At 51.4% G+C, this 25,013-nt stretch overlaps 2 protein-coding genes across 15 annotated transcripts in view; one reads left to right on the top strand and one right to left on the bottom strand.

Annotated features, from left to right (window-relative positions):
* Vgll4 (vestigial like family member 4) overlaps positions 1-21,127 on the top strand; it is a 105,020-nt gene extending 83,893 nt beyond the window's left edge. For 6 of the 9 annotated variants that reach the window (XM_029478812.1, XM_021165064.1, XM_021165071.2 and 3 more), the window contains 3 exons: positions 18,978-19,173; positions 20,156-20,279; positions 20,775-21,121. In XM_029478812.1, coding sequence (XP_029334672.1) covers positions 18,978-19,173; positions 20,156-20,279; positions 20,775-21,046 — 592 coding nt within the window. In that variant the 3' untranslated portion in view covers positions 21,047-21,121. Of the gene's footprint in view, positions 1-7,996; positions 8,392-11,817; positions 18,612-18,977; positions 19,174-20,155; positions 20,280-20,774 lie in introns of those variants that run through there. The other 3 variants (XM_021165070.2, XM_021165068.2, XM_021165063.2) reach the window with 3 other exon arrangements.
* A 2,850-nt stretch (positions 21,128-23,977) lies between these two features.
* The window catches only part of Atg7 (autophagy related 7), a 211,711-nt gene continuing 210,675 nt past the window's right edge, over positions 23,978-25,013 (bottom strand). For 5 of the 6 annotated variants that reach the window (XM_021164861.1, XM_029478810.1, XM_021164860.2 and 2 more), the window contains one exon: positions 23,979-24,211. In XM_021164861.1, coding sequence (XP_021020520.1) covers positions 24,179-24,211 — 33 coding nt within the window. In that variant the 3' untranslated portion in view covers positions 23,979-24,178. Of the gene's footprint in view, positions 24,212-25,013 lie in introns of all 6 variants that reach the window. The other variant, XM_021164859.1, reaches the window with a different exon arrangement.

Below are 25,013 nucleotides of genomic sequence, written 5' to 3'. Positions count from 1 at the left end.
CACCATCTTGCTCCTGGCATTTTCCTGGCTGAATAACGAATAACACATGAAATGAAGAAATGCCAAGGGTGTCAGGAGCCAGGGGACAGAACAAAAGCACTGTCAACCAAGTCCAATCCTGGCTGTGTGGGGACTAGCCAGCTTTGTGGCTGTAATTGGTCCTGGGGGGTTACAGAAGTGGGTCAGAACTTTGGGGAAGGGAGACTTGCCAGGAGCGAGAGTGTGTTCAGGGTCCTGTTCTAAAGGGTCACACCGAAATCAGCAAAGCAGGAGTGATTGATGCGTTACATCAAAGATATTTATTCAAAATTAGAAGGTCCCCTGCCCAGGCCCCAAGGCATTCAGCTGGGGACAGAGATTGCAGCTGTTTGGAATACAGATGGTTAATCTGGACATTGCCTAGTTCATAGAACTCTTCTTGCTGGAACACAAAGCCAGCCTGTCCTGAAATAAAGTGCTGTTCTCTTAGGTCTCTGAAAGATCCAACTGAGGAAAGAGGAAAGATAGAGACACTGCTGAGGGGTTGGCCAGGGTGTGGGTTGATGGCGCCTCCTCTCCTCCGAGATCTCCTACTCCCTACTCGCTGGGCCTCACTGAGCAGGAGGAGGCAGGAGGAGCTCTGGTGTCTACACTTGACCAGCACGACACTTGTCTCTTGCTTTGCTGTGTTGTTCGGTTGAAACACTTTTTATTTTTATAATATCTCCCGAGCATACTCAAAGAGCTTAAAGCTGTCCTGGGGTCTGGTGACAGAGAGAAGCCTGCCCAAAGGACGGTCTGAATTCTGGAGCCTCAGCTCCCTGGCTGGCAGAGAAGTCTGGCCTCTGCTGTTCCTGCTGATTGGCTTCTTGTTGCCTCCCTTGAGGAGACCTAAGAGACGGCCCGAGGATGCCAGGCCCAGTGGTACATGCCCTACGACCCAGCACGTGGGATGCTAAAACAGGGGATTGGAGAGTCCATGGCCAGGCTGGGCTACATAGCAATAGTCTCCAGCAAAGGAAGGGAGGGTGGGAGCTCATGGATGGTCACAGGAACATTTTCAGCACTCAGTGTCGTGGGAGTCCGTTGGCTCTCATTAGATTAGTTGAGGAGACGAAAGTCAGGGGCTCAACCATTGCTGAGGTTGTCCGTCTGAGGAGCTGCTGGGTACATGGAGGAATGACTGTGCAAATTTCCAGGTTCTGGGTCAGACACAGTTTTCGGCCCAGAGTTTCTCCAAGGGAAAGAGCTCTGGGGCCTGTGGTTGTCTGGCTTGTGGTCCTTCACAATCCACGTGTTGAAGCCCCTCTCCTCCAGTGCGAAGGTCTTTGGAGTTCTTATGGTTAGATGAGGTTAGGAGGTGAGCCCTGCTCATGTGGGGTTAATGCTCTGGAAAGAAGAGACCACAGTGCATTGTTCCTTCATTCTGTATGAGGACTCAGAGGAGGACAGCGAGCGTCTATGACTTGCCAGCGGTGCTACACACGGGTTGTAGGCCTCCAGGGACTGCCGTTTAACATGTGTTGTTTAGATCTTCTGTCGATTCACTGTGGAGCAAAACTTTTCTCAGAGATGTGGCCCGACTGTGGAGCAAAACTTTTCTCAGAGATGCGGCCCGACATAATGAGCAGTTGATTTCAGAATTCCGTTGTAAACTTCCAGACCCTCGAAGCTTAACTTGGAAAATGAAGTAGCTGGTCAATTCCCTGAGTGCCCCCCTTTAACAGAGGGAACTATCAGGGTGTCCACTGAGGGCCGAGAGATTGAGGAAGCAGGGCCAGGTTCCCCCTGATGCTCTGCCCACAAGGTGGCAGATTTGGGGGACACTTGTAATTCCATGTTGTGATGACTCTAGAAGGAATCTCTTTTGGCTGATCCTCCTATGACCCTTATTTTTGTGTTCCCCTTTCTACCTTGGGAGCCACTCTTCCCGAGATTTTCCTTCCTTCTCCCCACACCCTTTAAAAAAAAAGAGAGATTTTGGATGCAGCGCTAGCTATTCTGGAACTCCCTATAAAGACACAGGCTGGCTTCGAACTCACAGAGATCTGTCTACTTCTGTCTTCCAAGTGCTGGGATTTGTGTGTGCTACCATGCCCTGCTATCCAGAAACTTTAAGAGGGATTCTGTTGCTATGACAAAATACCTAAACCTGTTTAATTTACAATAAAAAGAAGTTTATATAGCTCACTGCTCCAGAGATGGAAGTCTTAAGATTTTTGGCTGCTTCTGGCGAGGTCTGTGTGCTGTGTCCATGGAGTAGAGGAGCAGAGGAGGAAACAGAAGGCAGAGGCTCTTGGGAACTAATCCACTTTCCTGAGAGCTACTGCAGCCTCTGGAGAAGGAGATGGAATCTTCTTCAGGGCACTCCCTCCCCACGCCACCACATCATAGCCAGCTTCGGAGTCCAGCGACAGATAGCCTCTACGTATGGCATTTATTGTTATCTCTGCTTCCAGGCTCCACCCTTCTCATTGACTGACCCTCTAAGTGATGTCATGCAAGCTGTGGCTTACATTGCCTCTATACATGGAAGAGTCTCATTGTTATGTATGATGAAAACCCACAGGTCACACATATCTGCCTCCTTTTGCATGTACACATGTAGGAATTTCTCCATGTGACACTCCTCCATGTTCATGGTTGATAAAGAGCTTTCTGTTTACCTCAGAAATTACCACCTGTCTCCTGCCCCCATCTCCATGTTGTATTCACTGCCATGTTCTGCCAACTCTTTTCTATATAGGCATTGGCCTGGGTCACACTGTAGAGTAAGCATGGCCTGGGTCACACTGTAGACCCCCTGCCCCCATGCAAACCTCCTTTCTGGGTCAGGTTTCTGAAGTATTATCTTTGTGGCTCTTGGTCAGCTCTAGGAAATCGCTGTGCAGACCTGAGTCTCTAGGCTGCAGTCTGCCTCAGGGCCTCACTTGCCCTTACTCGAGGACTCCTGAGCCATTCAGAAGCCCCTCCTCCAGAGATGGCAAGTTAGCAGTCTTCCTAGAACAAGGTGGAACGGTGTGCCTCTCTCTGCTCACTTCTGATTGTTCATCTCTATCAGGGCTGGGCCTTGTTCAGTCAATAGCTCTGTACCTAGTGTAATGCCAGATAATCCTTGGGGCTAGGTCATTCTTGGAATAAGAATGGAACGAGAGAGAGAGAGAGAGAGAGAGAGAGAGAGAGAGAGAGAGAGAGAGAGAGAGAGAGAGAGAGAGAGAGACAGACACCTTGACCTTGAAGCTGTCTTCCTTTTGATGGAGTTAAATTTTAATCCCACCACTCAGAGGTAGAGGCAGGCAGATCTTTGTGAGTTCAAGGCCAGCCTGGTTTACATAGTTAGTTATGTACTGTCTAAGGTAGCATTGCCTAGGGTAACTCCTGTGTTCTGCAGCCATAATGCTCATTTCCAGGCTGGGACAGAGTCAACTACAACTGCCCTGTCCCCCCTCTTCCCTGCACCCCATCTTCCAGAACAGAAATCCCTGGGTCCCCTTGAACCTGTGGAGGCACCTCATTCAGTCTGTATCATGGGCCTGCTTGGTCTCTTATCCTGGGTTACTGTGTGAATAAAATGCCTTTTTTTTTTCCATCCTTCTATTTACGTTTCTTTTTTTTTTTCTGCTACTGGCACCAGGCCGGGTAGGCGTGAGGTGTGTGGAAACCAAGGATGGAGTATGGCAGAGTGAAGAGTGCTGGTGTGGCCCAGGAGTTGCAGATCAGCAACACAGTCCAACATCTGAGATTAAAAAAAAAGGGAAAGGGCTGTCTATGTGGCTGGAGAGATGGCTCGGTCGTTAAGAGCACTGACTATTCCTCCAGAGGACCAGACTTTAAGTCTCAGTGCCATGTGATGCTCCCTTTCTGGCCTCCCTTCGTACCATACATACATATAGATATACATGGTTCATATACATGCGTGTGTATGTACATACATGCAGGCAAGCACTCATACACATTATCTTTTTGTAATCTTAAAAAAAAAAAAAAAAGGCTAGACAGACACTCTCATCTTGGGAAGACGAGCAGGTCTGCCCCCAGGTGTCCTTCACATTTGCCGCCAGCCACTCTGTCAGCGCCCCACTTTCTAGCAGATTCGCTGTGTTCATTTGCTTGAGTGGCAGGCAGCTCAGGACCAGTGCCAGGCACTGCTTACCCTCCCACCCTCCTGCTTTGAGTCATGCTTGGTCATGGGTTTCTAGGCAGAGCTGTGAGCGGGGCAGATGAGAACTGGACCCTCCGAGCCACCAGGAGCTGCCCCTTCACTCCTGTGCCTCGGTGTGGCCAGACAGGTCTTCCTCCAGAGCCTGTGTGCGTGACACCACTGGGTCTATCCATGGGCCGTATCTCCTTGACTACTGAATAAAAGCCACGCTCCTTGTGTGACCTTCAAGGATGGAGGCGCCCATTGCAACAAACTCCCTTCCCAGTAAGCACCTCCCTGGACTTTCACGGAAACACCGTGGTTAAATTTTAAAAGAATTCATGGAAATCTCTACCATCCCTCACTTCAGGCCAACTAAGCATGAGATGAGAGTTGTGGGCCTGTGTGACAAGCAGCTCTGACACAAGTCAGGGCCAGTACACAGGATGGCCCCACTCCCCTTTGTGACCTTCACTGTGGCGTCTTAATGCAGTTGTCTTCCGCTCTCACCCGGGCCAGCTCTGGTGGTGCCACCCTTGAGGGTTCCTGGCAGAGAGCTCTCCATACATTCCACAGCCTCAGATTTAAGTCAGGTTGTTGTGGTCTATCTATCCAGCATTTACCCTTCCCACTCATCCCCACGTCCCCCACGGTGACACTCTGTATTCTGGAAAGCATTTATCCTTGTGAGCAGGCTGCTGGTAACTGTCCCATGTCCCAGCACCTTTGTTTACTGTGCATAGATAGTGATGGTCTGTCAGACCCTTCTTCACTGTCAGTGGCGCCTTCTACAGATTGCCTTGTCTGTCTCTGTGTAGTCTATGTAGCCTAAGATTCACAGGGCTTCTGCCTCAGCCCCTTCCCCCACCCAAGGAGCTGGGTGACTCATGGCTTGGTTTTTTTGTTTGTTTGTTTTAGCTCTCCAAAAAGGCTTGTTCTTAAGTTTATTCATTTTTTAAAATCGATTTTTAAGGGCAGGATGCAGTTACAAACATGTTGCTTCGGAGATTTTTATATAGGAGAGCTGTTCTAGAAAAGGTTTGGTGGTAGGACCCAAGAATTGTCCTGGAGGGTCAGTGCCCACGAACTTTCCTGTTGAACCAATGGCAGGGGCTTCTTGTCCATCAACACCAGGGTGAGACTTATCCCTATTAACCGACCCACTGTGAAGTAAGGATGTGGCTCTCCGCCTGCTTCTTGTTTTAGCTTCTCAACAGAGCCACTAGGGCTGCGCTGGGCACTTTGGTTTGCAGGTGCCTGAGAAGTCACTACACAGTGCCAGGCCAGGCCAGGGAGAGCAGAATTCAACACCCAAAGTGCAGTTCCTACTGAGTGTACCCTCCCTTTACACTGCAGAGAAGCTGGGGACCCTCTGCATACAAAAGGATTTAGGGCTTGTGTGTGGTCACCATGTGGGGGAGGCTGAGCTTCAAAGGGGGCACAGGGGAAAGCCAAAGAGAGAGGTCTTGGAAGAGGCAGGTTTCAGGGTGCACTGCTGAGAGGCCAGGGTAAACTCAGCAGCTCACCTCTGTCCTAGGGTGGCTCCCTCACCTTTCCATAGCTCGACCAGTGCTCCAAAGGCCACCGTGTCCAGCCAGCTAGTTAGACAGTTTAACTTAAACAAGCAAACAAAGTCCCAAAACAGTGCTTTTATTTATTTGTGGCAAAGGTTTCATTTCCTTCCTAATCCAATCAAAATTGCTTTCCTGTCGTCATCAGTTGCTTACTCATTGATAATTCATTTGAAGCTCAGGTTAATGCCCCCTCCCCCTTTCTTTGTCCCTGCCTTGCTGGAGATGGGACCTGGTTAGACAATCTGAGCTATAACCAACCCTCCGGTGGAGTCTGTAGACTGAAAGCTGGAAATGTGGGCATGTGTGTACTGGGGAAATGTGTGCATGTGTGTACTGGGGATTTTGAATTTCCAACAGCAGCAGCAGCAGCAGCACACTTGATAGGTAACTGATATGACGACGACAACGACGACAACGACTTCTCCTCCTCCTCCTCCTCCTCCTCCTCCTCCTCTTTTTCCTTCTTCAGAGAAGAAACTGGCCTCAGGTTCACTATGTTGTCAAGGGTGACTTCTGATCCTTCTACCTTTATCTCCCTAGGGTTGGGGTCTGATGATTGAGACCCCAACAGGCTTCAGTCATGCTGGGCAAGTGTCTTACCACCTGAGCTATACCACCAGCCTTTGCATGGTCTCAGGACTTTGGGCTTGTTTGTCATGTTTCTTTCATGGGGCTGTAATATGTAATATGTGAGCATGTTCCCCAGTGCTGGGAGGGGGCAGGGATAGGGGCATTTCTTCCGAGATTCCTTCAGTCCTCCTCAACTTTCCTTTCTTTAGCGATTGCATCTATAAGAGTTAGCATCCTCACTCAGAGCCCTGCAGCTCTCCGGGTGTGCCTGCTAGCCACGTGTAGTTTGTGACTAACTGTCCAGCATGTTCGATCTTCCGAAGTCTTCCAAGTATTTACAGTGTTTGTAAAAGAAAGACCTTTCAGGCTATGATAATAGCTCAGTTGGTAAATAGTACCTACTTTGCAAGCATTCGGACTTGCGTTCTTCCATCCCAGAACCACGTGAGAAAGCTGGTTGAGGGTGCTCATACTAGAACCCCGCACTGAGGCAGCAGTTCCCTGGAGCTCCCTGGCTGGTCAGCAGAGCCCATGAAAAAGACACAGTCTTTAAAGAACAAAACAAAACAAAATCAATAGCAGCAGCAGCAAAAAAACAAGTCCAAGGTTGATGGTCTGAGGTGAACTGAACAGCACTGGAGCCTGACCTCTGTGCTGGCATGCACAGAGGTCACACACACACACACACACACACACACCCCTCCCCAATGTTTTGTTTGGATGCGGCTGGATCACTTACTAGATCTTTTTCTTTAGCAGGAAAACCTTCCAAAAGTATTGTAGAAAGGACTGAAGTGTGTTGAGAACACCCACACCCCGTGGCTAGGACGGGGCCATTGTGACTGCTCAGGACATGTCTGTGACGGAATGCAGGAGCTTTATGTGCATGGGCCTCTGTGCTCTGTGTATCTGTGCTCGTCCTGATTGCTTCCACACTAGAGGTGGTGGGAGCTTGAGGGATTTAGCCCTGGGGAGAGAGGTGGGCTGTGACTGTGGAGTGGAGCTGAACAGGGCTCCTCACCCCTTGGTCTGCATCCGAAGCTGTCACTGTCGTCCCTCCCTCCCTCTCCCTTCCAGGACCTTTGCTGCTGAGCTGAACTGGGAGTGTGTGAGACTTGTCTCTTGTTGGGTATCCTTAGTAAACTCTGAAATCAAAAATGCAATTGTTTTTATTTAACCATTTTCCCAGATGTTCCCTTGGGCTTGATGGATGCAGCCTTTACTAGAAAGTTACACTCCTGAGACACAGTGTTGTGGACACGGTTGCTATAGACAGTGACAGTTGGCAGGTTTGGAAGACAGCCTTAGCATCTTTTCTTTTCTTTCCTTTTCTTTTTTCTTTTTAAATGTGTTTTCCTCCCACAAGAACTGCTCTTTCATTGGCGCGTTCATCCTCTGTGCTACAGATCTGGCTTAGGAGAGCCTACTTGATATAAATGCAGTTCTGTTGTGGTGTGAAAGGAGCCAGCAGGCCCATGCATGCCGCAAGGAAAACTCCTTAGGATCTGAAGGAACCAGGCAGGCAGGTGACTCCCCTAGAAATCAAGCCACTGGCCTGGGATAAGGTTCAGAAATCTGCAGATGGGAGCAGATAATGTGCTCACCGGAGCTAACTGGCCTCCAGCACTTGTAACAGAACAGCCTCTCAAGTGGGGTTTGTGAGAAGGGCAAGAGGACCAGAAAACCCACAGAAGCTGAACTGCAGGCCTGTCCCCTCCCTCCTGCCTCGCCCCTTCCTGCCAGCATTTCCTTTGGCCAAGTTGTAGAGTTTGCTAAAAGCCTGATGTTATGGAAGGTAGGGAAACAAAGAAAGAGGAAGTGACTCGCTGTAATTCTGACAGCAGATCTGTTTTCTCTGAAAATGGAACTGCAGCGATGCATGCAACGTTCTTGGCAGGCGGCACTCCGTAAATAACGCCTCCCAGGAGTTCCCAGCCTCTCCCAGGCCCGCAGGAAGCTTCCCCTGCAGCGCGGGGCAGGCGGCCCCGCACCTCACACCCTCCTCCCGGGGACTCTTATTCTGACGGGGTGCGCGCCCGCCTTGCCTGCCAAGTTTGTGAGGCCCCAGGCTTTCTTGTGGGAGGACGCTGGGCTGTCTTCATGCTCTTTGGCAATGATTAAAGTGAGGTTAGTACCAAAACCCCCTTTCATTTTATTCCCTTATCCTGCCGTTTTCAAAGCAGATGGCAGCGCTGTATTTTCAGCTGTAATTAATTTAAGCTGGGGGAGGCAGAACTGATGGGCGCAGCAGGGATGTTCCCTGGGTCCCTGTCTCTTGGCCACCCGCACCTTGTCCCAAGCCGAGCCATGTAATCACCAGATCTTCCTGCTAGGGCGAGGGGGCGGTCACAGAAGAGCAGTGTGGAGGTAGCTGGCAGGATTAAGGAGCACCCAGGTTCAGGTGAGGCTGTCACGTGAGGGGGCAGATGCTGGGGGCCCCTGTTCCTTCTCAGCCCAGACGCCAGGCTTGTGCTTCTGCTCTCAAGTTTATTCGTAACAGAAGACAACGAGAAAAGCACTTGGCAGAGTCTAGAGTCTCTGACCTCAGCCTCTTCCCCCTGGACACACCACTCAGGTTCCCTTGTCGCTCATCATCAACCAGCGACCTCTTGACCTCTCAGGTCTGATAGAAACTCTGAGGAGTTTGCACCATAGCCCTACCAAGTTCTACCCTCATCCACTCTGAGACCTGCACCCCAGCCAGCTAAGCTGCAATCGTGCCTTGCCCCTGGGAGCCCAGAGAGGGACCTGCCGGTTAGAGTGCCCTTGTTGTAGGAGTGGTGCAGACACACTGAGGACTTGGTCCCGCCAACATACTGCTGCCACACAAGTGGTAGCTATTACTGTTAACATTTAGCCACCCTCTAAAGACTTAAAGCAATTGTTCTGGGCTCATAGTGAGAAATGGGAACCACAGTTATGTGGCTGCGAGTCTCCCAGAAGCTCACAGCTGATCACAGCCACAGTCCGCACTGTCTTGTGTCCTGGTGGCAGGGAGGAGGGTGTGCACTAACTTCTGTGGGGGCATGTTCACAGTGTTTGGTGAGTGTCGCTCCCACAGCCCAGGACGGCTGTTTTATGATGGCTGATCAGTTCTGTGCTTGAGGACCAGCTCTGTGCTCCAGCCAACCGTTCTTTGGTTTCTCTGTCGTAGTAAGGAGGGACAGGTGGTGAATGAGAGACCCAACCTGATAGACTGCTGGTGATCTGTCAGAACTTCTAAGGACTGGGTGTTAGAGTGAGAACCACACTGTGACCCAACAGCTCCTCTTCTGGGAATTTACACAGAATGATTGGAAGCAGAACATACTAGGTCCTGTTTGAACACCTAGACTCACAGTAGCTCTGTTCACATAGTCAAGACGTGGGAACAGCACAGGAGAATGCCCACTAATGGGGGGGGGGTGGCTAAAAGCATGGGTCTCCGTGTTACAGTGGAATACATTCAGCCTTAAGAGGCAGAAAATGCTAACACATACTACCACACATGGGTGAAACATGAGGATTCGCCGAGCAAAATAACCCAGAGTCAAAGCACTGATGGTATGACAGGGCCTCTAGCATGGAGAACGGTTGGTTTATCATGAGGTAACGTGGAGTGGCTGCTCCCTGGACTGGCTGGCCTGGGGTCTAACATGGTAGCTAACAACAACCTGTAGCTCCAGTTTTAGGGGATTCCATACCATCTTTTGCAGGCAAACACTTATTCACAAAAATTAAGGGAAAAAATTAATGGTATTGTATCCCTTACCATAACACAGAAATAAACTGCAGTGCTGTTTGGTTCAACCAAAGAGCACTCATGAGTGTCATGGGGAAGCAGTGTCTGGTGCTGAGGGAGGGAAAGCCAGCTGTCCAGTGCCGGATCCTGCCATGCACAGGTAAAGTGGGAGGCCTCCGGGGCAGTGACTTCAGTTGAATGGGTCCTGAAGCGGAACCACTGGAACCTGGCTCTTGTAGAGCGGACAGGGGTAGGGCTAATCCTCTGCATGGGTCAAGGGCAAATGCTACATCAGCGTTGAGCAGGAAGTCGGGTCCCATGCTATGGTTTTCCCTCTTCAGAGCTCCAAGGTAGCTCTAAAGCTGACCATAACGCCAGGGCATTGCTCAGATGTGAGCAACCACCCAGGAAAGCAAAGTGCGCAGCTCGGGGAGGGAGAATTCTAGATGCTGACGAATGCTTACTCTAAGGGAGGTTGAAGCAAGAGAATCTCAAGTTGGAGGGCAGCTTCAGCTACATAGCAAGATCCTGAAGTGGCAGTCGGGAAGGGCACTTTTGAGACTGAGAGATGAAGTAGGCCTTTAAGTGATGGCCTCTGTATTTATGGGGAGCTTCTAAGCTTGGAGGAGACCAGCCAGGTGGAGGTGGTGCACATCTTTAATCCCAGCACTTGGGAGGCAGAGGCAGGCGGATTTCTGAGTTCGAGGCCAGCTTGGTCTACAGAGTGAGTTCCAGGACAGCCAGGGCTACACAGAGAGACCCTGTTTTGAAAAGCCAGAGGGGGTTGGGGGGGGGGGAAGAGAGAGAAAAGAATGGAAAGTCTTGAGTGGTAACCAGCCTAACCAGTTGCTAGCATACTGGAGTATTTCCAAGGACCAGGGTAACTCTCAAAACCCATCTTTGCCTAAAGTAATTTAAAGCTTATTGCTAAATTCCATAGATGTATTAAAAGAAAAAGAGTCCTTCTCTTCTCCAGTTTTTAGAGAGGTGGAGTTCAGCAAGGACAAGCCAGGCGCTTGGAGGCAATCACAGCCCTAAACACTGAGGGTCCGTGTGGTCCAGACGGGTGGCCTTGGGACCCTTCCTTTATTGATAGTATTAATATGGAAATCATGCTGTGTCAAAGATCTCTTCTTGGGTGCATATCTAATTGCCAACAGTAGAATCTCAATACCTAAGGTTCATGGAGCTCGCTCTATGGTGTGTTAATGGCTGAGTTTTTGTTGCTGTTATTCTTGGTTGTGGTTTGTAATTTCTAAGGTCAGTCAGGGTTATAGGTGACCTGAGAAGAAAAACCTCCTTTCTAGGTTTTTTTTTTTTCCTTTTTAAAGATTTATTTTATAAATGTGTGTACACTACTATTGCTGTCTTCAGACACACCAGAAGATCCCATTACAGATGGTTGTGAGCCACCATGTGGTTGCTGGGAATTGAACTCGGGACCTCTGGAAGAACAGTCAGTGCTCTTATCCACTGAACCATCTCTCCAGTCCTCCTTTCTGGTTTTTATTCAGTATTGAATCAATGTGTGAAAGAGACCCCACAGAGTAATTTGGAACCTGTTACCCCCAGCCACAGACTGCTAGCACTCCTGTGCAGGGCGTGGCAGTGTGTGGTGGGTGTGCAGCCATGTGGACTACACACGTATGTGGGATGCAGGGTGTCTGCCCCAGAGCAAGTCTCAGGTAGAGCTGAATAAAAAGGAAGGTTTGTATGCCCTCACCTTTCTTTTTAGATTGTTACTTTTAATTTATATGTGGGTGTTTGGTGTGTACAGTGCCCACAGAGGCCAGAAGAGGGCGTCAGATTCTCTGGAACTAGAGTTACAGATGGCTGTGAGCTGCCATGTGGGTGCTGGGAATTGAGACCCAGGTGTCTTCACCTTCTTATGGGACACGGGCACAGAGCACTGCAGGCCTGGGCTAATCCTCATGCTGCTCGTGTCCCTACCTATCACATGTCCTGATCTCCAGCTCGGAGACTACCACTGTGCTGAAGGAGCCAGGTCTTCTCCTGTGCTCGGGTCCCGTGCGTGGCTGACTCCTCTACAGTGATGGCCAGTGCCAGGTACTGCTGTGGGACGACTGGTTAGTGGAGTGTGCAGAACTGCTGATGGACTGGTGTTTGAATCCTGGCAAGGCTGACAGGGGAAGACTTTTCTGGTAGCTGGAAGGGATAAAGTTCCCGGGTTTTTCCAAAAGGGAGACGTGGCATAAAGACGCGGTCTCTGGCGGCACCTGCCACCCATTTGAAGGCAGGCTTTCTGCTGAAGCATTTCTGTTCTGAGTGGCTTGTCTGAGGAACGAAGTCACATCCCAGCAGCCATCTGTGCAGCCATCTCCGTGGCTGCTGCACGCGTGTGTGTGCCCACCACAAACCTTGGGTAGGGCGAAGCTTCTGATGTTCCCACCCAAAGCGATTTGCTGCAAACACGCCGAGGAGAAGCTAGAAGTGAGCCTTCCTAAGATTTAGCTCGAAGCTCGGAAAGACCTTGTAGCAGCGGCACAGCAGTGGGGAGTGTGGCCATCTCCAGACCTTTCCTCTCTGTGGATGTGTCATGGTAGATGATCCTCCTAGAGTTTCCCCTGGAACCCTGATGGAGGCTACCCTGTCTGCCCAGCCTTATGAGCCCCTTTGGGGCTGAGTACTCCCAAGAATAGGTTTGCTCTTTGAAAGCCGGTTCATTCACACAACTGCCTGTTCAAGACACCGGCTGGTCCTACTCTGGTTGCCTCCCTCTTAGTGGCTGGAGGGACTGTCTCTCCCCTCCTGGTCAGCCATGACCTTCCTAAATGTTGGGAGCTTTGGAGCGGCGTACTCTACGGGAAGCTGAGGGTGGGAGATGGAGGCAGAGGGGCGGTGGGCTTCCAGGTAGGTCTGCAGGGAACTGGTACTGCATGTCTGCTCCCAGCCTCTTCCTTCACCCTGTTCTTCAGTCTTCATCCCAGAGTCCTCCCTAAAGCATAACAGTATAAAGGCCAGCCCAGCAGTTCCTGTCGCTGGGTGGAGAGGGAGTGGTCTAGAGATTTCTGCCCATGGCAGATGGGGCAGCTGGATTTCGGCAGGAAGAGCCTGATGCTTTCCGTCCCTCTCTAGTTTGAGGGCTGCCTAATGCCAAAAACATGATAGTGGTTGTACTTTTTAGTATCATTCATTGAGAGACTGCATAATGACAAAAACAGCTGTGCACCCAGGAACAGCAGGGATCTTAAATGAACATTTATTAATCTCAGCAGCATCTCCATTCATTAGCATCTGAGTGTGCATGTGTGCAGCACATGATCTGCGGGCTCTGTAAACCGTGCTTGGAATGCACATGGGTTCTTGGCCCATTTGTGTGCAGTCCCTGGGGGCTTGTGGCCACAGGTGGACCAGTTCTTGCTTGGCTAACACGGGGAGAGCATGGTGTTCCACCCCCCAGTCTCAATGCAGACCTGATTCTCAGGCTTCCGTTTCTTTCTGTTGTCTCATCTAATGATGTAAAACACATGCAGACAGTTCTGGTCTGGGGAAACTGGGGCTGGAGGCAGAGTGGAGCCCCAAGTATGAGGCCCAGCCCAGGGAAGCTGGGAGAGCTCGGCCTGTGAGAGGGACTGCGCCTCTGTGACACAGAGCCAGAGCCACCGTGGAGTCACCTGGTTATTTCACATCTTTTTAGTACAAGGGGTGTGTGGCTTTTGGGCGACACGGGGGGGAAAGGAACTATTCCTGGACTGTCCCATGGTTTGCACTGGGAGGAAGGTGAGCAGAAGACTGCCTCAGTGGGGCAGTGCACTGCACCTTCCAAGAGGAGTTCTTGTAAGAGCCCTGCGTTGCTGTCACCATGACAGGAGGAAGTCTCTGTATGGTGCTACAGACAGGTCTCTAAAATCGAATGGAATTTCTTCTTGTCCTCAGTTGAGGCTTGGACTTCAGCTTCCAGGAGCTTTACCTGGGTGCTGCAGCTCTGTGGCTGTTGGTCACAGCTCCTAGGTGTCCTTGCCTGTTACCTTGATCTCACGGGATGCAGGTGACTGCAGGTGATGCTGGAGGGGTCAGAGGAGCAGGGTGGTGGAGGAGGGGACATCATGACACAGCTAGGCTCCTTCATGACTCCTGGGCTCAGTCATAGAGACAAGTGACCTGGTCCTCATCAGAAGGGTGGCAGGGGTAGGTGGCTCAGGCTGCTTGACCCAGCAGCCCTGCACTGTTGCCTGTCTGTTCTGGGACTTGGGCAGATCTATCCCTCCTCTACACCCCCGCCCCCATGGTTTAGCACTGTGGAAAAAGTGGGGGGCAGTGCTTCCCAGCTGTGGAAACCCAGGCAAGGGCATCCCTTCCAGTGCCATCCAGAGTTGTTGAGCTGAAGATCAGATGAGAGCCAGCACCAAGGTATTCAGCCCCTCTCTATGCAGGCAGTGGGTGGCTCACTGGCGTCTGGAGTGGCCAGGCCCAGGGCCATGTGCTCCTTAACCTCACTGACTGGTCTTGGTCTCCTGGCCTCATACAGCAGGCCATGGCTCAGTGCACAGCAGTGTTCCCTGAGGGCCAGTGAGGCCTATGGTCCTTGCTGTTATAGGACGCTAGAGTGAAGCTTCCCGACCTGTGGGTCACACACCAGGTATTTACATTACACTTCACAACAAGCAAAAGTCCAGCTATGAAGTAACAACAAACCAGTGTTATGGCTGGGGGTCACAGCAACATGAGGAACTGCATGACAGGGTCACAGTGACAGCAACGTGAGACCCTCCGCTCTAAACCTCTAAAATGCTTTTGCATTAATTATAAGTCAGTCAGCAGAAAGCATCACTGTAGAGAATTTCTAGAGATTTATAAAGCAGTGGAGTTCCAGGGGTGGTGGCAAGGCAGTACAAAGTCAGGGCTGTGAGCCCGAGAAGCTGGCCATTGTCCCGAAAGGCGGGTGCATCCCGAGGAATGAGCCCGTAGGTGACTTCACTGTGGCACCTCCTCAGGACACTGGGCTTGCAAGGCAAGTAAGCTTTTACCCTCTGAGTCATCTTGCTGGCTCTAAAATTTTAATTTTTACAATTTTTGAGTTTTATAACAATTAACATAAAATTATTATACAGCTGGACCAAAAAAATGTTTTCTTCGTACCTTTATAAGCTTAAAAACTTTTATGACTTTTTTGTTAAAACTAAGGCACAAACACATTAGTAGAGGCTAGCCCAGCATCTGGCTCCCCACAAGCACTGGTTTCTAGCCCTTTTATCTGACATGCTGAACTGGACTACACAGCGGCTCCAGGCTTCTTTTCTTGTAGATAGAACTATTGAAGGCTGCCCATGGTGCCTTTATTGTCCCCACAGACCTATGAACTCCCAAGGTGACAGTGCCTTCTGGAGCCTTCCCTCAAGTCCCTATCTGAGGCTGTTTTGCAGCATATGTATTGGCATACTTCAGAATAGTCAGGAGTATGGGCAAATCATAAGCCAGGTGCCATGACACTCTGAGGGCCATTCAAGATAGCTTTCTTCAGCTGGCTTTGGTGCACGCCTTTAATCCCAACACTGGGAAGGCAGAGGCAGGCTGATCTCTGAGTTCAAGGCTATCCCCATAGAGTGGTTTCTTCTGAAGGAGGCTTTCTTATTGACACCCCCCTGTCTCAGCACCATCTTCCCATTGAGTGCCTGTTATCTTATCCACCCTCCAGTGGCATTGAGTTGTGGCTCAGGTGACCTCATCTTATTGGCTCTGGTGACCTCATCTTATTAGCTCTGGTCACATAACATCTATCTGTGATAGAGATTAAAGGCAATTCACAGGAGAAAGTCAAATGCCTTGTTGAGAGATGTATAGAAACAGTTCTCTACCCCATGGAGAAAGGGAAGGTTTTAGAGACAGTGAGCTGTGTGCTGGCGTCCTTGACCGGTCCTTGACTGAACGAGCATGGTAACTTCAGACTGTGCCAGGCCCCTCTGAAGCTCTTCCCATTGTGGAGTCCATCATGGTAAGGTCTGAGCTCTCAGCAAGGATGGAAAGGCCACTGTCGTGAAGAGCATGGGCCATCTTCCCCCTGGGTTCTGCTGCAGCTGGAGGCTTCCCAGCCGGGACAGGCCTCAGCTTCCTGTGAGAGAACATGAGGTGTGTGTCGGTTGGTTAGTTCCTTGGAGTTGAGTTTTAAAATTGCACTGAGCAGAAGGTGAGAGAGCAGCATCTTTGTGGGCAGGGGACAGATGTGTCAGGCAACTTCATGGTGCCCGTGCTTGGCTTTGAGGTAGAGGTAGTGGCATGGCTTTCTTCCTGATTGTCAAGGGATGGGAAGCTAGGGTTGGGGGCACAGAGGATATGGTGTGCACCACCATGTTTCCACTAATGACACAATTCCTGGGCAAAGCAGGTGGCCTCTAGGTTGGTCATGGTTTTGGGAAGGTCTAAAGGCTTAGCTTCTGTCCCCACAACTATTAGCGCTTGTCTGTGGGAAGGCTTGGGACTGTCATCCAGGTTCCCAGGGCACAGTGCAGTGATGACAGCACAGATTAGCATCAGGAAGGCTCACTCTATCACCTCCAGGATATCCTGTGTGTTGTGGGAAGCTGAGGCTGGGTGGGTCCTTCCTAACTCTTCTGCCCTGCCAGTGTACCATGATTCCTGAGGCTGAGCAAGATGATGCATGAGGCTAGCCTTCCAGTCTGTACCTGGGTAAAGGCCAGACACTTGTTTTACCACCATGTTTTCTTTGGAATTGTACTTCCTGGGATCTAGTCTGTTTTTCCCAAATTCTATTGACATTTTGTCTTCAGAGCTCAGAGAGTGGTTGGGAGCACATGGTGACTGTCCCCAGAAAACCCTGCATTGGATGAGTGTGGTGGTCTCTCTCTCCCTATCCACCTTTTGTTTCTTTCTAGAAGTGCCAACCTATAGGCAAGGTTGCATGTCCTAGGCAGCCCTGGAAGTCCTCTAGGCTCCAGCAGGGCTAGCATTGGGTTTTTCCACCAACTTGGTCTTTAAGGAGCTGCAGGATGTGTGTGGTTTGGGTTAGCGTCCTGACAGCACAGGACGCACTGGGCTGTGATTCATTCAAGGGGGAGGGACATGGAAAACAATGTCTGTCTTTAAGCTCCAGGAACCAGGAAAATGAGCTGGAAATAAAGTGATGTGTAATTTTACTAAAATTAACTAGCACATTCCCAGGCTTGCTCTGTGTTTCGTGGTATTTTGTGTGATGTACCATGCCCAGTGCCTGTTGACTGATTTCCTAGGCATGGTCCTGGAGGCCCCTCTTGGTACCACCCAATTCTGGTCTCTCTGTGCATCTCATCACTGAGGTTGGTGCTTGCCCATGTGAAAATGCTGTGGGGATGGAAGGTGGGAGGTGATAAGGACTGGTGACCTGAAGGTTAAAGGGACAAGTGATATTAGCCTGCCTGAGTCTTCTTGCCGTCTATAGGGTCTTCCTCAGATCTCCCCACCCCCAGCCCTCCTTGTGTTGGGTTTTTCTGCACCCATTTCCTGCCACAGGGTCTTCTGGGAACCACGATGCTCCTTGGGAGTATAGAGTCGTGTGAAGGCTATGGATGCACTGTGGTCCACGGGCCAGCCCTGGTTCCCCATGAGTCTGCCCACCCCTAGTTTTGTACTCTGAGATCTTCCTTTCCCTGTGCAGATGGTCTGCAGCTCAGGGCAGGCAGGATTCCATCTCCCCAGTGGTTTCAGTGCTAGTGTAGGACAGGCAGAGGTGACCAGCAGTGGTGTGGTGGCTTGTGCCCTGAGGGTTGCACTGGAATTCAGGGAGGACAATAAGGCTGCAGCTTCCCTGAGGACCAGCAGGTGGTTATGAATGCTTTGTGGCCAGAGCCAGCAGTGAGCATGGACAGGCAGTCGGGAACAGTAGATGGAAAGGTGTTGGCTGCTGACATGTGCTCTCTGTAAGGTCAGATTTGCTCTGAGATGAATACAGGGAAGCCACAGAATGATGGGGCTGAGTGGGTGTGACAGTGTAGTTTTACAACAGTGAGAAAAAGGGATACTGGGTACCCAGGAAGTGCTGTGTTACTGCTTACAATTGAAAGTAAAGTGGTCACTAATAAAAGGTGTGGCTGTCACATGTGTGGTATGACCTTTGGTGGTGTTGCATTTGGCTGGCCCAGCAGGCAGGCATGGCTGCCTTTTGCCCCATAGGCACATGACCTGCTTCCCTGATGGCAAAGAAAAGGCCCAGCAGGGGCTTAGAGAATAACCTAGAATTTCCAGAAGTCTTGGGAACCATCTTCCACTTTCCTTTCAATTTTAAAGTTGAACAGCTCTGCTCTGGCAGTTAAAGAGGGACAGACCCAAAGGGGTTCTAGAATCCCCAAGGGGTTCTAGAATAAGTGGCTGGAGGGAGGACAGAGCTGAGCTTGGAACACCTTGTGTTAGCTGGGCCTTGCAGGCTTTCATGCCATAGCTGTATTGACACTCTCCACAGGCGCCCGCGTAGAGGCGGCTGCACTGAGCAGCTGGCCTGTGGTCCATGGGGCATCTGCCACATTCAGTGCCGGCACGCACAGCTCCAGGGAGCTACTGCCCTCTCTGCGTGTCTGATGCTGTGGCTTCTGGGTACAAGTGCTGCCCACTGGCTGCCATCTTACACACCGAGAAGCAGAGCCATCACAATGGTCACCAGTGTCCTCTCTGGACAGAGGTAGAAATGGCCTCTGCTGCTTAGGAGCAAACATCACTCTCCAGAGCTGGCTTATAGGATTGCACCATTTCTCTGGGTCATTCCTACCCTTCAATGACCCAACTGTGCCCAAGCTGACCATGAAGTAGATCTCGTGTGTAGGCAGGCAGCAGTGTCTGCCAGCAGGAAAGGAGGGAGGCCACAAAGCCAGCTTCGCCCACAGGTGCCTCTCCTATACTCAGGGCGTGGTTCCTCAACTCACCTGTTGGTCCTGCCCTTAGCGTTAGTGTAGGAATGTCATGGAAACACCTAGGAGAAAGCACATGGCTCCTCACCAGGGCCCCCTTTGCCCGTCACCCCCCCTCTGAGCATGGCCCTGTCTTTCAGGAATAAGACTGTCAACGGAGACTGCCGCAGAGATCCCCGGGAACGGAGCCGCAGTCCCATTGAACGGGCTGCAGCCCCCGCCGTGAGCTTGCATGGCGGCCACCTGTACGCATCCCTCCCCAGCCTCATGGAGCAGCCTCTTGCCCTGACTAAGAACAGCAGTGACACAGGCAGGTCAGCTGTGGAGCGGCAGCAGGTACGGATATGTCATTGGGAGGTGGCCATATCAGGCTGGATGTTGGGGACCAAGAGCTCCATGGAGAACGCCGAGCAGAAGTCCTGAAGTGAGGGGATGTTGGTACCCTCACTCCTTTGGCTTCCTCTCTGCACAGTGCAGGGTTGATCCAGATGAGTGCCTGGCCCTGGCTTGGATGTCCATCTTCCCTGGCACCGTGCTCCTCAGGGTCAGTGTAGCAATCCTCCTGAGATGCCGGCCCTTCCCCCATCTGATCTCATAAGGCTGAAGTTAAATGTCAGTGCGTTGCTGGGGGCTTGGATCCTATAAAGTTAGTGGTCATAAGCCTGTGGTTAAAGCAGGCCATTGTTGTTATTGCTATTACTTCTACTAAAGGAAAATAAAATTAATGCTATTTAAAAAACAAGGCCAGGCCTAATAGTATAGGCATATAATCTCAGGTACTTGGAAGGCTGAGGCAGGAGGATTATAAGTTCAAGGCAACTTCATAAGGCCTTGACTTACAAAGAGCAAGATAGGTAGAGGGAAACTGAGGACATGGGCACTTGCCTAGTGTGCGAGTCTTCGGCCCCACATAGAAAGCCCCATAGACAACAAAAGGGTAAGGTTTCTAACAAAGACTGTAGTAAGAGACTTTAAAAAGCACACAGGCAGCATGGGAGGGGTGGGGTGGAGTGGTGGCTCTGTGTGACCCTTGATGGACTCTGAGCCTCTGGGCCTGTGATTCCTAGGTTTCTGGTCAGTGTTTGTACACACTCACTAACAGGGAGGGTGGGGCCTGGCCATTAGGAGATGCTGTGTGTTGGGGCTCACCTGCAGGTGCTGGAGAAGGGGACCCCACCTCAGTCTAGTCTCCCCCTCTAGACCTGCTGTTGTGTAGCACAGAGGGCCCGAGGAACAGGGAAGGTCCCTGGCACGAGAGCTGGGCTCGCTGGCAGCACCGCTCAGTAGATGAGGAGTTGACCTGCTCTCCCTCCTGCAGAACCGGCCCTCCGTGATTACCTGTGCATCCGCGGGCGCCCGCAACTGCAACCTCTCTCACTGTCCCATCGCACACAGTGGCTGTTCTGCGCCTGGGTCTGCCAGCTACCGGAGACCACCCAGTGGTAAGTTTTCCCCCATAGCCTGAGACATGTGGGGACCCTGGATTAAGCTATAGGCTGTAACCTCTCTTCCTAAAATTTACTTAGTGGTGAGTTTAGGTTTTTTTTTTGTTTTTTTTGTTTTTTCGAGACAGTGTTTCTCTGTATAGTCCTGGCTGTCCTGGAACTCACTTTGTAGACCAGGCTGGCCTCGAACTCAGAAATCCGCCTGCCTCTGCCTCCCGAGTGCTGGGATTAAAGGCGTGCGCCACCACGCCCGGCAGTGGTGAGTTTAAAAACACTGTTTTAGAGCACGTGTGCATCTTGAGTTGGCCATGATTCAGGGGGCATAGAGAAAAGGACCTCTGTCCCTGGCCCCTCTGGGCTCCAGGATTCACCATTGTTATTTAGTGCCACAGAGACTCCTGGGCTTTACCCTTTAATGGCGTGGTTAAGCATCACTGACTGGGTCCCGGACCCACTGATGCAGCTATCTGTCCTCTGTCCCCTCCTTTGCAGCGACTGCCACCTGTGATCCTGTGGTGGAAGAGCACTTCCGTCGGAGCCTGGGCAAGAACTACAAGGAGCCAGAGCCGGCGCCTAACTCGGTGTCCATCACTGGCTCAGTGGATGACCACTTTGCCAAAGCACTAGGTGACACATGGCTTCAGATCAAAGCAGCCAAGGACAGCGCATCCAGCAGCCCAGAGTCAGCCTCACGCAGGGGCCAGCCAGCCAGCCCCACTGCCCACATGGTCAGCCATAGTCACTCCCCCTCTGTGGTCTCCTGAAGGGGGAGCCACCCCTCGACCACACAGGAATCTGCATGGTTTGCCTGAGCTTTGAACAGTCAGTGCTTAAAAAAACAGAAAGAAAAAAAAAATCCTGGGGGGAGGGTGGGTGGGTGGTTTATTCGCAAAACCATGTTGTCGGAACTTCTGTTCTGCTCTGTTTTATACTTGCTTGGTGTTCATACAAGGGGCCTCAGTGTGGCAACAGAACAGCACGGAGCATTAAGTCCAGCAGAGCATCCTTGCTCCCTGCCCTGGTTACCAAAGAAACCTCTGCAGGTCTGCCACCTGGCAGCCGGGACCCTGCGGCCCTTTCTCAGTCACAAGCCATGACGACATGGGGATCCGGACGCTTTGTGCTCTTAGCTTCTGTGGCCGGGTATGCAAAGCTTGGCTTCCACCTGGGCCTGGCTCAGTCTGCATTTGCATGTGTCTGCCTGAAGACAACTGTCCTGATTTGCACTACGGAGGGCAGAGCTGCCTGCTGGGCAGCTGTCTGAGATGCCAGTACTGAGGGCAAACTGCTAGGGAATACTTCTGACCATGTGTGCTTGCATTGTTGCTGAACTTAGAGGGTCTCTAGCAGGTTCTAGGTCTTTCTCTAGGCTTGAGGTGCTCACAGCTGGACTGCAGACTCCCCCTGACCATGGGCATTTCCCTTCTCTGAGCACTGCAGTCTGTGAGGCCGGGGACAAGGCTGGAGGACTCCGTAGTGCTTCTGACATGGTGCATGTCTCAAAAGAAAAAAAAAAAATAGCTGGTTTCTATTGACTAAGCCCAGACTGTAGCACCGCCTGGCTTCTTGTCTGGCCTCTTGTCAGCATTAGCCTGCTTCATCAGTTTCAGCCCTGATACATTCACTGCTGGTACAGCTGTGCTTCTGAGATGAGTCAACGCTCACTTTACTCCGGAGAGGAGCGCACAGCCAGTGGGTGTGGCAGGCTGGGGAAGCCCATTGCTGCTGATTTTCTGCATCCTGGGCTGGGGACTTGGAGTTCATGTCTTTAGGCTCCTTGATACACAGACTGCTCCTTTCCAACTCCTGGCCAAACATCCGGTGCCTGACAGCCTGCAGCATGGGGCTGCGTGCACGTCCTCCTATGCTGGGGCCAAGGCTGTACACATTCCTCTGACTATACAGTTATTCCCGCACCACTATTCCTGCACTATTAATAGCTACTAACTAGACATTAGGAGCCAGCAGGACAGACACGGCTGGGGATGCCCACAGCTGCTGTTCCTCCCAGCCTTGAGCGTTTCTGTCCCCTGGCCTGACCCACCTGAGGGCATCACCTGGCTAGGAGCTCCTCCCCCACAAGGCATTATGGACTCCTGCACAGGGAATCACGGGGCTGACTTTTAGGAGGAGGAAACAGGTTAGCTGTCGAACTTGGGAAACATGCACGGGTGGAAAGGTGAGGACTGAGCCCTGTAGTCACAGGGTGGCTACTGGCCTTTACAAACATGGACAGCCCTCCTCCTGCCCCGCACAAGGTTCACCCACTCTCCTGGGCTTCCAAGCTTGGCATTCAGGCCCCTATATTTTCTGTAGGAAAAAAATTGTTCAGAACACTTTTTTATATAGGTAATTTTAAAGACCATCATTACGCTGTGCGTAAAGAATGTACAGAGAAATTTGTAGGTATTTTTTGAAGAACAATTAATTTGTTAATGATATGTAGCTATTTAATTTTCCCTTTCCTATCGTAATCATTCATTTTTTTTTGTTGTTGTTGTTGTTTGGGAAAAAAAAAGTTGATCTTTTTTGTCGTAGGTGTGTCTGTAATCGTGCAGGTACACAGTTACTCCATGACAACACTGCGTCCGCATTAATAGCCACTAGTTTGTTATTCTACAGGCTACTGAGGTTGTCACAGGAAAACAACCGCACCGCGGACTGGCTCTGTGGGCAACGGGCCTCAGATACCCGTCAGTGAGCGGGTCGTCGCTGTTGGGGGAGGGGGGATGGCAGTGCGGGTGGCCGAGTCCCTGGTGCGCTGACCTATCTGGAATAGGCCGTGCCCTGGAGTGGGATACCTCATTTGTCAGCGGAGGAGCCAGCCTGCCAGCCTGCCTGGGCAGGAGCTTGCAACCTCCCCAGAACCAAGCCATCTATGTGTGTGCCGACCCCTCTGTGTTTGTAAATCTGTAATATACCATTTTCTGTGGCCTGGTTTTTGTTTTTTTGTTTTTTTTCCTGGAAGAAGAAAAAAAAAGGTTTGGCAGGCCATCTTTTTTTTTTTTTTTTTTTTTTTTTTGTACTTAAAAGTAGCCTTAAGAACAATAATAAAGTGCTCTTAAACCGAAGCTGTGTGGCTCTTGACTCCTAGGGTGGCATGTGGGCTGTGGGGCCCTGTGCCCAGGTAGGCCCACTTGTTGCAGCATCTGTGTTAGGCCAAGGTCCTCTCTAGTCTCCCTTCCTGAGACCTGCTAAAGTCAGCCATGCATGGGCTTCTGTTCTGGACCTGAGACCCCAGTGAAGGTGCACAGGTGTGGGAATGGAGCAGCTCATCTATTTAGGATGGGTGGCCACAGCTGCCAAGGGCCCACCCAGAGTGAAGAGGAAGACAAGCCTTGCCCCAGGAGCAACCCCGTGAGTGAGGCACCTGACTAGGCCCAGCTGGACACACCCATCCTACAGAGCTCTTCCTGCTCTCTTAGTACAGGGCTGTGGCAGGAGCTTCTCCCATCCCTGGAACAGGGTGGCACACAGCATGCCCACAGCTGGGGGAGGGTGGCTTGGTGTGCCACTTGAACACTTGAGGCTACAAACTCAGCACTCACTGCTACCCAGGGCCCAGAGCAGGTGCCCTCCCCGTGAGGCTCCTAGCACAGTCTTGTCTGATCTATGCTGGGTCCTGGGGTGCCCTTCGGCAACAGTGTGTGTCGGGGGGAGGAGATTAATGCACATGGAAGGACCTGAGCCCCAGATCAGTGGCAATGCCAAGGTTATTATTGAGTTCAGAGCTGGTGAGATGGCACAGGAAAGGGTGCAACTGGGTGGCAGAGGGTACACCCTTGTCCTTGGAGATGTGGAGATCAGGACCAGGGAGGTGGCAGGACCCAGATCACCAGTCCTGCGGTCCAGTCCTGCGCTGAGGGCCAGGTACTCCTGAGCTGTGGTTGCTTGCTTCAGACGGTCTCCTCGTCACTCATGTCCCAGATCTGTGTGGAAAAAGGCAGACACTCAACTGAAGGATTCTGCTGCCCCACGATGCCCACAGATGACATTTCCCAACTACAGTTGCTATGACAACAGAGGTATACACTCCCACAGGCACTGCGTATGCCTCCCAACATGGGGGAGGACTGATATACCCTGTCTCTTGTACAATGGGTCAAATCTCGAGTTTCTTCCTTTCACCAGGCCTCAAAGCCAGTGGGAGTACTGAATGTGAACAGGGAGCACCAGCCAGGCAGCCCCTCCCTGCATCCTCTGCCACATCTTTGGTGGACCCAGCCAGCCCCTGACTTACAGCATGTACCACTGGCCCAGTCAGCTTGCCCAGCTGTACCCTGTGCTGGAGAAGCTAAGCTTGAGAGGGCGGGAGCTCTCAGGGACCTGGCAGGAAAGCACTTGTTATCCTGTGCAGCCCTACTGTCTACACTGAACTTTATGCCAGGTGCCAACAACACTCTGGGGCAAGGGAGCTGGCTGTCACTTAGAACAGCCCTTCTCCAGCAACCCCAGGTCACCTAGGCAGGATTACAGACCAGAGACTACCAGACCTCCCCTCTGTCCCTCAGTGTGTGTCTCTGGGGAACCCACTCTTGTAACACCCTGAGAAGGAGGTAGCTCCTTAGGCCAGTCCTCTGTCCCAGTAACTCTTGGCAAAAATCCTGCGTTGAGGTGGCCTGAGGTCAACACAGCACAGCAGGTCCCAAGACTCTGGTGCCCTAAGCAGCTTAGGGCCCCTAGAGAGCTATGCCTTTAGAGCCTTCCAAAATTCCTGGAATGGGTTGCACA

Source organism: Mus caroli, chromosome 6 (genome assembly GCF_900094665.2).
Source record: "Mus caroli chromosome 6, CAROLI_EIJ_v1.1, whole genome shotgun sequence".
Classification (NCBI taxonomy): domain Eukaryota; kingdom Metazoa; phylum Chordata; class Mammalia; order Rodentia; family Muridae; genus Mus; species Mus caroli.
Note: the sequence above shows the minus strand (reverse complement) of the source record. Positions and strands in the feature narration are given on the sequence as shown.